The sequence below is a fragment of the Malaclemys terrapin genome, chromosome 1 (assembly GCF_027887155.1).
Source record: "Malaclemys terrapin pileata isolate rMalTer1 chromosome 1, rMalTer1.hap1, whole genome shotgun sequence".
Lineage (NCBI taxonomy): Eukaryota > Metazoa > Chordata > Testudines > Emydidae > Malaclemys > Malaclemys terrapin.
The window spans coordinates 312,032,768-312,048,494 of record NC_071505.1 but is presented as its reverse complement, the minus strand read 5'-3'; the positions used below and the strand labels follow the sequence as shown (position 1 = coordinate 312,048,494).

The window sequence follows — 15,727 nt, the reverse complement described above, 5'->3', positions numbered from 1 at the left end:
TTTGTCCACATGGATCAGTCTGTCTACAGAGAATGCTTAGCTGAATTTTTGTTTTAATACCCAGGTCACACAGTGAAAGTCGCAAGCAGAAGGTGACAGATCAGATTAAAAAAGAGTAACATTTTAACTCCAACCCTTATTATTAGATTTGACATCATGCTGTTTTAATAACAATGAAAACAACTGTATAAAAAAAACTCTACATACACAGAAAGGGGAGTAATGTAAATATTTTCAAAGCCAAAACTTCAGGCTATAAATATCTTTTCACTCAATAAGCTGAAATGGATACCATGTATTTAAAGTTGTGAAACAAATGCACATCCATAAGTAATATCTAAGTCTATAATTAATTACTACATCATGGTCCTACGGATTCCATACCTATTATACTATGTTCTATTATGGGCACACAGCATGACAATGTCTGTATGTCACTAATGCAGAGTATGATGTTTGTGATATATTTAATATCCAAGTTATTGATTTAGACTGCTTAGGGGGATATCTGATACATACAGTATTTCCAAAACACACTGAATTAAACAAGAGGTAGCTAGGGTTACCCTGTTTGGTTGGACTGCTAAAAAGGAACACTTTCAGAAAGCCTGAACTCTCTTTAATTTAAAAAAAAAAAAAAAAAAGACTAAGAAGAGCTGAACAGACAAACTCATTCTAGTAGAGCTCTGTTTAAATTGTACATTTATATTTATTGATGCCATCAAAGAAAGAAATCTAGAGGAGCTATTTTACACATTAAGGATCATACTGTTGTCCTAGATTTTGGGTGGTATTAATTGAAACTCATCCACTGCAGAGTGATATGCCATAGCAGTGTCAAGAAGTTTAACTGCTTTTTATTTTTGTTATTTTTATTTTCTTTTTTTGTTCTGTACATTTGAACTGAAATATATCCATCAACTGACCCTTAAATGTACAGGAAAGAAATTCAATAAGGAATATATTCACACAGTAAGCAGATTTAATTATAAGGCACATGCATGGCTTTCATTAAAGTTTGCATCAGATATAGTTATAGACTATACATAACTAGCTAATGTATCATTAAATTTGTCAGCTAATTCCTTCCTCAAAGCAAAATATGAATTGATTTAATGTTACTGATTACCTGCAATTAATCATTGACTTTGTTGACACGTACAAACAATATGCTTTTTGTCTTCTGTCAACACACAGATAAGACTCTCTAAACTGAGGATTTTTTTAAAACTTGGACACTTATAAACCATGTACTTTCAGATTACTATGACAAGATGTTTCCCCAAAACGATGTATTCCAATAACAATTTGTTAAGAAAATAGAAGTACTTATTTTGTGTGTGTATAGGATGTTAATTGCCTTGTCATGATCTAAGGTGATATGTTTTGCACTGTATATTACATTAAATTCTGCAATGAGCAATAAATGTAGCAGTTGATATACTCTAGAAGGGTAATAACACATACGGACAAGAAATTACTAGTTTCTGCAACATACTGTATGTCAACTAAGAGCCTTCAGCATTGTGAATTGCTATAAAGAAGATTGGCAACATGGGCCCATTGTACTTCCTGTCTCTCAAATTCTTCAGGAGAAAAAAGGTTTAAACGTATCACTTTGTGAATGGTGTGAGGGCCCCAATTTTGGCATTCCACAAGGATTCATATATCTCATGCCAGTTCTGCTAAAACTAGATATACTACAAATCAAATTTTGTGAAAGGGGAAACCATCTGATTCCATGCATTGCACTTCAGTGTCCACTAAATAAAATGTACTATACTTATTATACCTAACTCATAGAACTAGAAGGGACCCCAAAAGGTCATCTAGTCCAGCCCCCTGCCTTCACTAGCAGGACCAAGTACTGATTTTTGCCCCTGATCCTTAAGTGGCCCCCTCAAGGACTGAACTCACAACCCTGGGTTTAGCAGGCCAATGCTCAAATCACTGAGCTATCCCTCCCCCAGAAAGGAACAAATTCTGGAGATGAGATGGACAGAAGACATTTCTGGAGAAGGGACAAAGTGATGGAATGAAGCTTACTTTAAAGGGCCACCATCCCATGACAGTTATGGTGATTTTAAGTATCTTCACCTTGTCTTGTTTTACTAATAAGGCCTAGTACCACTGATCTGGCCAAGTGATCAGATTTCTGTACAAATCTAACCCGATTTGGAGGCACATCTGAGGCCTGCCTAAAAGCTCTCTCACCAGTAGCGTGCTTGATAGAGATTAAAAATATTCCAACTAAGCTTCAGAAGCCTATTTAAATATTATTATTCATTTTACATTTCTATGTTAAGTTTAAAGCATATTTTAAATGTCATTTTAATTGTATTTTGAGATGTCTAGACCATTCTGATAAAAAGATGCCATTTTTGTCATGATTATATTTTCAGTTGAATTGTTTCTAGAAAAATTTTGAATTATTTCTTTTAACAAGATCAGATAAAACATTTAATTTTAAATTAATGCAAATTGCATTTCAACAGTTATGGCACACGAAAATAGTTTAATAATTTTTGATAAAACAACCTCAAAAGCAGTGAGTGATAATTTTTTTCTTTTTTACTAAAGTGGGCTAATATGCTAGAAGATTCTTGTGCTTGCTCAGATTAGCTTCTACATTTTCTTCCTGGTTTTATTTTAGTAGCAGATTCCTACAGGCAATTCCACACATCGCTACAAATCCTTATGCAATTTTATCCAGGATTCTATATTTATCAACAGGCACATCATCTTAACTGCAATTTTTTTTCTCAGCTGGAATCATTTTTTAAAACAAATAAGAAAACCATAAAATAAAACATTTTCCTATACTAAATATGACCATGTAATCCAACATTTTTATTTAAATTACAGATTAAGTGCTGGATCCTGCAAAGACTTAAGTATATGACTAACTTTGTGCTCATGAGTAGTTCCATCAAACGCAATGGGACTGCTCACATGCACAGAGTTATTTACGTGCATGTGTGTTTACAGGATCAGGGGGCTAAATACCTTATACTCTCACAAAGTTATTCTTCTCTGTTTCTGGTTCCATAAAACCAATTTTCCAAAATAAAAAGGAATTTAGAAATGTGCTACGGGAGAAATTCCGGCTTGCAAGCTGCATGAGCAGATCTGAGATCACAAGCTGGCCCAAGATATGATGGAAGCTAGAATAATCAGAATCCCACAGAAGATTTTTTTCCTTTATTTTTTTTAAAGTACTTACACTGATTTAAATAAAAATTGTTTTACAAATATTTGTGCTCAATAACCAATCAGTTTCAGATTTTTTTCTTGGTAGTTTCTTAAACAAAGGCACTGACAGCATCCAAAATACAGTTCTCACTAGAGCTCAGTGAAGCTGTTTTCAGCTACCTGAAAGCATGGATCTATACTGTTCTCAGTGGTAGCAGATGACAGAACAAGGAGTAATGGTCTCAAGTTGCAGTGGGGAAGGTTTAGGTTGGATATTAGGAAAAACTTTTTCACTAGGAGGGTGGTGAAGCATTGGAATGGGTTACTAGAGAGGTGGTGGAATCTCCTTCCTTAGAAGTTTTTAAGGTCAGGCTTGACAAAGCCCTGGCTGGGATGATTTAGTTGGGGATTGGTCCTGCTTTGAGCAGGGGGTTGGACTAGATAACCTCCTGAGGTCCCTTCCAACCCTGATATTCTATGATTTGCTGGAAAGTGTAATTTTGGTTGACCCAAAACTCTTAATGAATTTAACCAGACTTGTTTCAGCTAGGAAAATTTTTTTTCAGGGTATGACATTCTGGGGTACAATCCAGACAAGTGTGGGCCTGTGTCACCCCAGCCCTGCAAACTTGGGTGCCTCACAATGATTTCCTGTTGTAGCTCCCACTTGGACACTTACAAACAGCAAGCAGGAAACACCCCGAGTGTCTGTGGATAGCTGCAGCCTATCAGCCACACATCAGTCACATTTTGGCTTCCACCAGTCTCGGTTACCATTTGCAGGGTGACCCCAACACACTCCCAGTCCCAAATTTTCCCCCAAAATGTGTGTTCTGCATTGTCCAGCCCTCTCCTGGACAGTCCAGATATATTATGTCCATTGCCACTCTAAGGGGATCAATATGCAATAGTTTGCTACCCTAAATGGAATTATCCAAACTGGATTAGTTTTGATAAAAGAATAAAACAAGATGATTTAACTATATGGAGATTGGTTTTAAGTGAGTACAAGTATAAGGCATTAAAATAAATGGTTACAAGAGAAATAAAGATATTATGTTTCCTAGAACTAAAACTTAAACTAGACTTGGTTCAAGATGAAGTCCCTTACCATATGTTCCCAGTAACATTACTGACCAAATTCTCAGAGAGAGTGAGAGAGAGAGAGAGTGTGTGTGTGTGTGTGTGAGAGTGAGAGAGAGAGAGAGAGAGAGAAATACTTTGAGGTGTTTTTGCCCCTTACTTTGAAATGCATCTTCCTGAGATTTACCCCTAGATAAAATTAATTCCTGCTGTGAGGACCAAGACAAGACATCTGGTGGTGAAAGGTTTCATGCTGTTGTTTGCTAAGATGCAGGTCTGTTTGTTCCTGCCCCCATTCCTTGGGAAAGAATGGCCACTTAACAAGTAATTGCCCATGAACTTTGATGACACCTGACTAGAGGCATCAGCTTGTCCTTTGTCTTTGAGAAACAGATTTATCCACTTCCCAGATTTGTCTGGTAAACACAGCCCACTCATGATTTCAGCTTATGTTGATACATACATCTCACCATGTTATTATTGACCAGCAAGTTATTAGTTTTCAAATTATATCTTACAAGCCATATTTTGTACAAAGATTATTACAATGGCGTGTAAGATACGAATACGGTGGTGCATTCAGAAAAATGTGTTATGGATATTTTATAACTTTTAGCCAATGGTTAGGGCACATGCCTGGGATGTGGAAGACCCAGGTTTGAATCCACATTCTGCTGCAGGGACTTGAACTCATATTCCCTCCCCTCCCAGGTGAGCATTCTACCCAGCAGGCTATATGGTATTCCGGGGTAGCCTGCTCTCAATCTCTCCTGTTGAAGTAGTTCCATTTTGTATAACTACTTAAATCTTCATTGGAGCAAGGACTCGAATTCAGGGTACTCACCTCTTTTGGGTGAGGCGGGGGAGAGAAACTAACCATCAAGCTCTATAGTCTGCTGATTTAGGCTCTCACCTGGGAGGTAGGAGATGTGGATTCAAATCCTGTCTGTGCCGGATTCAGTGTATAGAGTCATTCCCTCTCTTTGTATAAACACTTAAATATTCATTGGGCCAAAGTAGAACAGCTTCAACAGAAGAGACTGAGAGCAGAATAGCCCAGTGGTTCTCAACCAGGGGTATGTGTACCCCCAGAGGTATTCGAAGATCTTCCAGGGGGTACATCAACTCATCTAGACATTTGCCCAGTTTTACAACATGGTACATAAAAAGCACTAGCGAAGTCAGTACAAACTAAAATTTCATACAGACAATGAGTTGTTTATACTGCTCTATATACTTATACACTGAAATGTAAGTATAATATTTATATTCCAGTTGATTTATTTTATAATTGTATGGTAAAAATGAGAAAGTGAGCAATTTTTCAGTGGCTGTGACACTTTTTGTATTTTTATGTCTGATTTTCTAAGCTAGTAGTTTTTAAGTGAGGTGAAACTTGGGGGTATGCAAGACAAATCAGACACCTGAAAAGGGTACAGTAGTCTGGAAAGACTGCAAGCTACTGGAATAGCCTACGGCGTGGTGGCTAGGGCATTCACCTAGCAGAAAGGAGACCTGAGTTCGCATCCCTGCTCCAATGAGTACTTAAAATAGAAAACCTTCAAAAGGAGAGATTGAGAGCAACCCACCCCAAAATAGTTTATAAATTGGTGACCAGAATGCCCATCTGGGAGGTCTGAATTCAAGTTCCTGCTCTACAGTGATGATTTAAACTCCCATCATTACACGGAAGAGTCCTAATCACTGGGCTAAAAGTTATAAAATACAGAGTTTCTGAAGCTGGCCCTTTCAAAATGACTGAAATGAAACATTTTGTGTAACCTGAGATGGAATTTTCCAATTTGCTGACAAATTCTGAATATTTTCAGAACTGAACCTAATATTGTCCCTGATTTTTTGGTGGTCTGCCTGAACTGAAAAATCAATTATTGATCCAGCTCTCATACAGATACTGCAGAGACCAAGCAAGGTGAAATTTTTTCAAAAGGACCGTCCCAATAAGTCTTATTCAGGCAAAAACGACATTGGTTTAAATGGGAATTTCACTTGAATGAGAACCACACATTTGGGTCCTAAATGTGAAATACTGGCACAAATTAATTCAACCTATAAAATGATTTTAAGAGTTAGATATCAGATTCAGAGGAAAACCCACTAATAATGTTTCCATAGCAAGGTACATCAGTAGTGTGTGCCACATACATAATGCTTCAGATTCTGTGCTGTGCCTCTCAGAGGCACAGTATAGAACCCGCAGCCCAGGGCAAAAGGGTTGCTTAGGAGGCTTTAAGCCACGTTTGCATCTTCCTGATCCTGGACACTCTGGGGCTCTTCACATAACTTAGACAGCCCTGGAAGCCTGCCTAAGTTATGACAGCCTTCCTGTGGCTATCGCAGGACTTGTCTTGACTACCGGGGTAAGTTGACCTAAGTTACACTACTGGTGTAGTTGCAGTTGACGTAGCTTAGGTCGACTTATCCTGGTGTCTTCACTGTGCTGCACTGACAGGAGACGCTCTCTGGTCGACTTCCCTTACTCTTCTTGGAGAGGTGGAGTACCGGGGTCAACCGGAGAGTGCTCTGCCATCGATTTAGGGGGTTTTCACTAGACCCATGAAATCGACCCCATCTGTGTCAATTGCAGCAGCATCGATCCCCCCGTAGTGAAGGCGAGCCCTTAGGGGCAGCAGCACTTTCGGGAATCTCTGCAGCCCCAAAGTTTGCAAAAGGATCCTCAGAAGGCAGCTTTATGACAATATTCTGCAGTGCCTGCACCAGGAGAATCCTCCCGTGGCCAGAAGTGGGGCTTCCAGGGTCTCTTTACACTACTCCAGCCCTTTCAGACAGCATAAAGGGTCTGGAATGAGGGTGAGGCTCTCACCTAGTGCATTTTCAACTAAAACATGAAGCATTCAATGTGAGTCTGGAGGCCACAAGAAAGCATAATGTTTTTAAATATCTTTTCTCTAAGAAATGGAAAAATAAGCTACCAATTGTTTTGTTTTAGGGTTGGGAAGATGTACATTTTATTCATATGAACTAAAAAAGAGGACTGCAAAAGTATAAGACATTGATGCAAGAGAATGGCACTGGATAGACTGCTTGATTGACTGTTAAGAGATCAGTATAGTTTAGTATTAAATTCTTCATTATGGTCTCTAATTACCATGTGCACTTAGTGTAAGCTCTTCAGGGCAGGAACATTGTCTTCTCTTATCTGAAAAGAATGTAGCACACTGCTGGTGTTGAACAAACAACAAGAGAAAGTCATAAAGCAAACAGCAACAATTGCCAATGCAATGCTATAACAGATAGTATAAAGACGAGACAAAAAAGTTGCATCCAGTCAAAAGCTTTATTTTCTGCTTTACCTCAGTTAAGCAGAATCAAATATTTAAAAGTCAAGTAGTGGGCTTATATACCCAGAAAATTGAGTTTAAAATTGCAGAACTGATTAATGTTAAGACAGAAACTTGAGCCTAAGAGTTTCAGCGAGAGTAAGAATTCATTGGTATGTTAATACAGTAGACTGCAAATGATCTGAAAATATAAAAATAATAGCAAAGAGTCCTGTGGCACCTCATAGACTAATAGACGTATAGGAGTATGAGCTTTCGTGGGTGAATACCCACTTCTTCGGATGCAGAAGTGGATATTCACCCACGAAAGCTCATGCTTCTATACGTCTGTTAGTCTATAAGGTGCCACAGGACTCTTTGCTGCTTTTACAGATCCAGACTAACACGGCTACCCCTTTGATATAAAAATCATAGATGCTGCATAGACAAGTCTCTTATCAAACTTCTCAACCATACATTATTTCACTCTGATTTGAATTACAGTACTACAGAAAAACAAATATAAGCCATCACTATGGCTTAGTCTATACTTAAAGTTTTGTCAGAATAGTTATGTTGATTAGGAGCATGAAAAAAAAACACACCTCTAATGAACACAGCTATGCTGGCAAAAGTCTAGTAAAGATGCAGTTATACCAGCAAAAATGTTATTTTAAGCTTAACAGAAAAAGCAGTCTTTTGGGCATACAAGCTGCTCAACACTAGGAACGTTTCCCAGTATATCTATATCGACAAACACTTTCTAGTGTAGAGAAGACCTATATTTGGCATTAGCCAACAGTGTAAAAGGACAATGTTAAGAGCTATGTGGAGTCATTGCATAGATAAAGATTTACATTCATCACTGAAGAATTATCTATCACAGTACTTCGATGATAAATTTCTAAAAAGAATAGGCAAAAAAAAAAGGGGGGGGGAGGAATTAATAAAGATAATTTCTTACATTCTTCACTGCTTATCTAGAGCTTTAATGGCCAGAAAAAAATACATCCATGGTAATCTTACATTAAGGCAATGTCTACATTAGAAACATAAATCAACCTATGTTAGGTAGACTTATAACCCCCACAGTAATTACTGCAGTGGTTCATGTCCACACTACCCTCCTTCTCTCGGTTGTGCACATCCTGGCTGTCCGCTAGGCTTTTGGCTCCTGGCCACTGGGAGCCCAACAGCCCCTGGGCTCTCAACTCCCTGCCACCAAGAACCCGGCTGCCCCGGGGCTCCCAGCTCCTGGCTGTGAGCTCTGACAGGGTGCCAGAAACCTCTGGGCAGCCACTGGGCTCCCCATCTCCCAGCTGGGCTGTACCCACTTGGCTCCCTGCTCCTAGCCAGGCTGTGCCTTGGGCTCCTCACTCCCCACAGGGAGCCCAGCAGCTGCACCAAGGCTCCTGGCTCCCCGCCCAGACTCCAGGTGCTCCCCACCAGGAGGAGCCCAGATGTGGCAGGGAGCCAAGAACCCGGGGGGGGGGGGGGGGGGGGAGTTGGGAAGCCGGGCTCCCAGCGGGGCAAGTGCAGTCCAGCTGTGAAAGGGGAGCCCGGGGGGCAGACGGGCTCTAGCTGGAGTTCCCCACCCACCCTTGTGACAGCCTAGCTTTCTTGTCAATTTCACAGCTTCAGCATGGAGCTGCGAAATTGAATGACAGGCAACAGCCGATGTAAATAACAGTGTCTACACAGACACTGCATCACCCTAACTACACCAACATTAGCCCTACGTCTCTAGTGAAGGTGGAGTTATTATGTCGGTATAACAGGGCACTTACATTGGCGAGAACAAGGCTGCCTTACGTCGACCTAACTGTGTGGTGTAGACCAAGCCTAAATCTGGTCATGAACTTTTGCCTCTAGCCTACAATGAGAGAGTGACAGAACAAAGAAAATTACACTGTATGAACAAACACCAGACTACCATATCCTAAAGTAGAAAAAATTAAGATACTAAAGATAAACAAGAAAAAAGCCTCTATGACTACACAGACCACACTGTAAGAAGAAATAAAAAATGGATTAACACACAGTAAAGGAAAGTAAGACGCTAGAAAATGAAACAGGTTAACTATGCTTCTTACAGAAAGAAAAAATTGATTCATTCATTTATCCTCAGCTTGCACAGACTTACAGGCATGCTTAAATTTATGCACTATGAGTAGTAGCCCCATTAAAATCAATGGGACACCAACCATTAATAAATGTAAGCACATATATACATTTTAACAGTATTAGGGCCATTGCACAAGTCATTTAACAGGAAAGTTCAGTTAAGACTTCAGAAAATGATCAGTGCCAGAGATACTTTTATATTCAGTTCAATAAATAATGAAAGAACAGGCTTGAGGGAATGGGGAAAGAGAAAGGAAAATATAGTAGGTGTAATACACTCTTTTTAAAAAGTACAAAATGATTTTTTTTAGAACTAGCTTTGATGCACATATTGTTTGTCCTAAAGTCATCATTTGCCAATGGTTAAAAACAGTTTTATATGCACACATCTTATCATTACTGCTCTGGAGCAAGTAACATTTGAAAAAATTAGGCCCTGATCCTACGAAGACATGAACAGCCACATCAATGGAACTCTTCATAGTGCATACATTAAGCATACACTAAGTTTTTGTAAGATCAGGGCGTTATGTGATAATTAAGCAAAGTTATTAATGATTATTGTATCCAACTGTTACAATTACACTCAGGGTCAGGTCAATAGCGCAGGTCATTTTTAAATAGTGCCACTCTGACATCAGATACCTCAAATAATCATTACCATTCTTCACCAGTTAATTCACATGCAGCAACTTTACTGGTTGTATGGCTGAAAGGTGGGGGGAAGGGAGGGAGGAGAAGAATGTGGAGGAATGTGGGAAATGTTGGCATGGCAATAGATTCAATGTTCTAAACAACAAATGTGAGGCTTTAGACCAGGGATCGGCAACCTTCGGCACGTTGCCCGCCAGGGTAAGCACCCCGGCGGACCGGGCCAGTTTGTTTACCTGCCGTGTCCGCAGGTTCGGCCGATCGCAGCTCCCAGTGGCCGCAGTTCACCGCTCCAGACCAACGGGGGCGGCAGGAAGCAGCAGCCAGCACATCCCTTGGCCCACGCCACTTTCCGCAGCCCCATTGGCTTGGGACAGTGAAACGCACCAGTGGGAGCCGCGATCGGCCGAACCTGCGGATGCGACAGGTAAACAAACCAGCCCAGCCCACGAGGGTGCTTACCCTAGCGGGCCACGTGCCAAAGGTTGCCAATCCCTGCTTTAGACCATTTATAACTTGGTGGTGGACACAGAGTTACAAAACATTTCAAAATTCCTAGTTTACATTTCAATAATGTATTTTTGTATCACCATAAGGTAGTTGAATTTCTGCTAATTTAACGTTTATGAATATTTGTATCAAACTATTCATATTTTCTTTTACAGAACTACTTGTCTCTCTGTATCATTCCCCCATCATACTACACAATGAAAAAATACTTAAGACATTCATAATCAAAGAGCTACATTGTGAGACAAATAAAAGGTGGGTTGGTAGCCTGTATGTTCAACAGAACAAAGAACCAGTGAAGTCATCACTTATCTGTGTCAAAGAAAAAAAAATCTCAAAACATAACACGTGCGCCTTACAAAACAATTCCCGATACTATTAACATATCTGCATAAGCAACTTAATAGTCTTACAATGCAATTTGTTTATGAATATTTTAGATTTACATTTACTAGAGCTCTACCAGTAGCATCTAATACAGACTGCTCAGCAGGGAGCATGCCATGCTGGCTCTACTACTCCATCCCCCACCTCCCATCCAGTTTAGGACTTCACAATCCCATTTTTCATTTTCTGTTCTTGGCCTCGGTATCACAGTTTGTATGGTCAGCACTTGAGAAATTTCAGCGCAAAAGTCACTAGAAATTGGATGCAGAACCTTTGCCTCTAAGTGGCATGGAATTTCAGCTAATTTTATTGCTGAAAATGGAAAACAAAATTAAATTACTGGGATCTGCTACTGTTCAGTGATTCCACTTTTTCGCAACAGAAACAGTCCCTAGAAATGCAAGGTTCCACCTAGAGGGTCAAAGAGTTCTACCACCTAGCTAGCCAAATACTATATGGGAGCTATTTCATGGTCTATCACCATCAGAACCATGTTAATTCAACACAGCCTCAGATGCTTTTCCTTCGTGGTTATTTTAAAAAAAATATTGGGGCTCACAAGTGTCATATGGCGAGACTACTTCCAATTCATTCATGTGATGATTTTGGCACCCGATTAAGGTTACACAAAATCATTGTAGTTATACATAAATACTTATCTCTGCAAATTTCCCTTGACAAGATTTTTTGTAATCCTTAAAACTGTAATCTGATATTTTCATATTTTAAATGTAGCATTCAACTGTTGTGAAATAAGAGACTACACTTTGTGAACAAAAATACTGTGTTTTTCAATCTGTTGGTTCTTCAGAGCAAATTAAAACTATCCCAGAAGCATGTTAATGGGCCTGAATGCTGGGTGCCCCACAGTATTATTGCTATGACAGGATCCTATATATAGCAAGTCAAATTGTTATGAGATGGGCACTTTCAAGGACTAAGGACAGGATTAAGATTTAACTCATCATAAAAATACCACACTTTTAAAAACTGCTCTACTGATTTTAGAAAAGTGTCATTTCTCCACAATAAGGACTGCAACACCAACAAAATCCTAACCTTTCTATTTTGTGACTCAAGAATAAACCAAGAATTAGAAGTTTTATGCAACTGCCTGTCCTACACTCTTCAGTGTGTTCAGTATTTGTTAGAAGACAAGGTAAGTACAAATTTTTGCTCACGGAAGTATTCCCAGATCAGAATTCTTGTATATTTCCCAATACCCGATCCACTCATGAGAACTGACCAGATGGACAGCAATACAAGCATGTCCATGTATCCAACAAGCCACATATTAATCTCCTAAGGAAAACAGAGAAAGACTTCACTCCCAAACCGAAAAGGACAAAGTTAGTATGGATAATAATGTTTTGAAGTTTTCAAGAGAGGGTTTTTTTTTAATCTATTAACATAACAACTACCATACTGGGTCAGACCAATCGTCCATCGAGCCCAGTATCCAGTCTTAATGCAGGGTTGAATGATTCAGAGGGAATGACCAGAACAAGGCAATTATCAAATGATCTATCCCCAGTCATCAAGTCCCACCTTTTGGCAGTCATAGGTTTAGGGACATCCAGAACATAGGGTTGCATTCCTCACCATCTTGGCTAATAGCCATTGATGGACCTAACCTCCATGAACTTATCTAATTCTTTTCTGAACCCAGTTATACTTTTGGCTTTCATAATATCCCCTGACAATGAATTCTACAGGTTGACTGAGTGTTGTATGAAGTGGTACTTCATTTTGTTTGTTTAAAACCTGCTGCCTATTAATTTCATTGGGTGACCCCTGGTTTGTGTGTTATGTGAAAGAATAAGTAACATCTTTATTTGCTTTCTCCACACCTTTCATTATTTTACAGGCCTCTATCATATCCCCCACCCCAGTCATCTCTTTTCTAAAATGAACAGTCCCCGTATTTTTAATTTTAATCTCTCCTCACACAGAAGCTGTTCCATATCTCTGATCATTGTTGTTACCCTTCTCTGTACTTTTTCCAACTCTAATATATCTTTTTGGAGACGGGAACAACCAAAACTGCCTGAAATGTTCAAGTTGTAGATGTACCATTGATTTATATAGTGACGTTATATTTTGTTTTATCATCTCTCTCCTAATGGTTCCTAACTTTCTGTTAGCTTTGACTGCCGCTGTACACTGAGCAGATGTTTTCAGAGAATTATCCACGATGACTTGAGTGATAACTAATGCGGACCCCATCATTTTGTATGTATAGTTGGGATTATATTTTCCAGTGTGCATTACTTTGCACTTATCAACCCAGTTTTGTGAGATCCCTTTGTAACTCTTTGCAGTCAGCTTTGGACTTAACTATCTTGAGTAATTTTGTATCATCTGCAAACTTTGCCACCTCACTGTATTCCTGACAGTAACCCTTTTTCTGCATACTGATGCTTAATAGGCAAGTACATTCTAATATTCATAACACAAACACAAGTAATATATAGACCCGCCTGGAAAATATTTGTACTGGGTGGTGAGCCATGCAATTCAGACAAAACACAAGACACAAAAACATTCTGTTTGTGAAATACTCATCCTTAAATGCACAAATGCCAGCTGAAGTGACTACGTTAGATTGTGAAGCAGATGACAAACTTTGTAAATGAACAATTACAGGCAAAGCTGACTAACTGAATGCATACTTGTGTCAACTGCAGCTAAGTTATCTACATTATTGTGTGATTATGGTTTACAGTGAATGGGGAAAAGGCACTCAGCACTAAGAGGGAAATCCTGCTTTCACTGAAGACAAGGGCACAACTCATTAATCTACATAAGGCTAGGATTGTTTTAAGTGAAATACTGTTGATCTTGGTTGCTGCCTGATGTCAAGGGGACCAGACACATGCATTACCTCACCTGCTTGACCTCAGATGAATTAAGCAATGGAGGCTCTTCCAGGAGGGCTCTATCTACAGTTTTGGGACAGATAAAGTATTATCATTATGGTTTGCTATCAGATGATTTCATACTACACCTACCTAAGCAGAGATGTCACCAGCTTCCACTGTCACTTACTCTTCTTTGGGTCAGTGTAATTATTGTCTATGCACCTTTCTTCACCTGCCAGGCTTTCCTGACATAAGCTGTGCACTGCACTGGGTCACATAGTGTCAATCTGCATGCCCTGGGCTCAGTGGGCTTTGTTGGGTACTGAGAAGAAGAGAAGTATCAGCCCCAGTTTAGCTTAGGCTACCGAGTTGGGGCAGGGGGCAGTGAGGGACTATAGCAGGTAATGGCCCTGCACTGGGCTACCAGGTGTGTGTGTTGGGGATGGGGTGTTATAGCAGGTAACAACCCCAGCCCAGTGCCCCCTGCCCCAGCGAATGGTGCATGTGTCTATGGTAATGGAGGTTAGAGCGGGTAACAGCCCCTGCCCAGGGCGGGCGCGCGCGCGCGGTGGACACGGCAGTTATAGCGGGTAACAGCCCTGCCCCTGAGAAGCTGGTCACTTACCTGAGCCAGCACCGTCAGGAACCCGCCGGGCGCTGCCCGTCCGCACCAGCCGCTGTAACCCGCTGCCAAGGAGCCTCCTGCAAGTAGGGTGGCACCTGCAGCCCACAGACCCGGACACCGCTGCTGGCTCCCGGGGGCCCGCAGCCCGGAGACGCTGCCCCTTAGGGAACGCCGGGCACCGGCAGCCAGCGCCGCTCTCCAGGCCGCCATCTTCCCGGAAGCAGCTACAGAACCAACGCAGAACTCAAACGGAGCCCTCTGCTACCGAGCCGGCCCTGACGGCCCAGAGCCGCGCTAGGGAGCATGCGCAATGGAGGAGTAAAGCCTCTGCCCTTACTTTGCCCTCAGTTCTACTAACCAAGCGCACAGAAGGACCCGGGGCGGTGGCGCAGGAATTCTCTCAGCATCCGTGCTAGGTTTGTGTGTGACTCCCCGCTCGTCCCTCCAGCCCGGTGTCTGTGCCTGCCCCACAGAGCCCACCTCTGCCCTGGAGCATGGAGTGTCCATCAGGTCACCCCCCACAACACAATGAAACGGAATAGTGTCAGGGAGCAACAAATAGGCAAAGGTTAACAGAATACTAAAGAGCCAGGGCTTTTCACCCATACCCCACTGCTGGCCCCTGGGGGCCCGCAGCCCAGAGACTCTGCCCCTGAGGGATTGCTGGACACTCGCAGCCAGAGTCATTTTCCAGGCCACCATCTTCCCAGAATCAGCTACAGAGGCTGGGGCAATGCAGAAGTCAAACAGAGCCCTCCACTACTGGTCATCGGGGGACGGAGGCACCCATCTGTCAGCCTGACATGGTGTCCTGGGAGGTATGGGCCTGTATCTGAGAGGTTACGGCAGGACTGTCAAGGATCATCCGGCCCTCTGACTACTACCCCATGTTACTCATCCCTGTGGGCACTAACGATACTGCGAGGTATGACCCTGAGCAGATCAGAAGTGACTACAGGGCTCCCTGGCTCCAGGAGTAATGGTGAAGGAGCTGG

The 15,727-nt window shown here is 41.2% G+C and overlaps 1 protein-coding gene across 1 annotated transcript in view; it reads right to left on the bottom strand.

Annotated features, from left to right (window-relative positions):
* MICU2 (mitochondrial calcium uptake 2) overlaps window positions 1-15,009 on the bottom strand; it is a 256,302-nt gene extending 241,293 nt beyond the window's left edge. The window contains exon 1 of the mRNA XM_054015452.1: window positions 14,733-15,009. Coding sequence (XP_053871427.1) covers window positions 14,733-14,942 — 210 coding nt within the window. The 5' untranslated portion in view covers window positions 14,943-15,009. The remainder of the gene's footprint in view (window positions 1-14,732) is intronic.
* Between the last annotated feature and the right edge of the window lie 718 nt (window positions 15,010-15,727).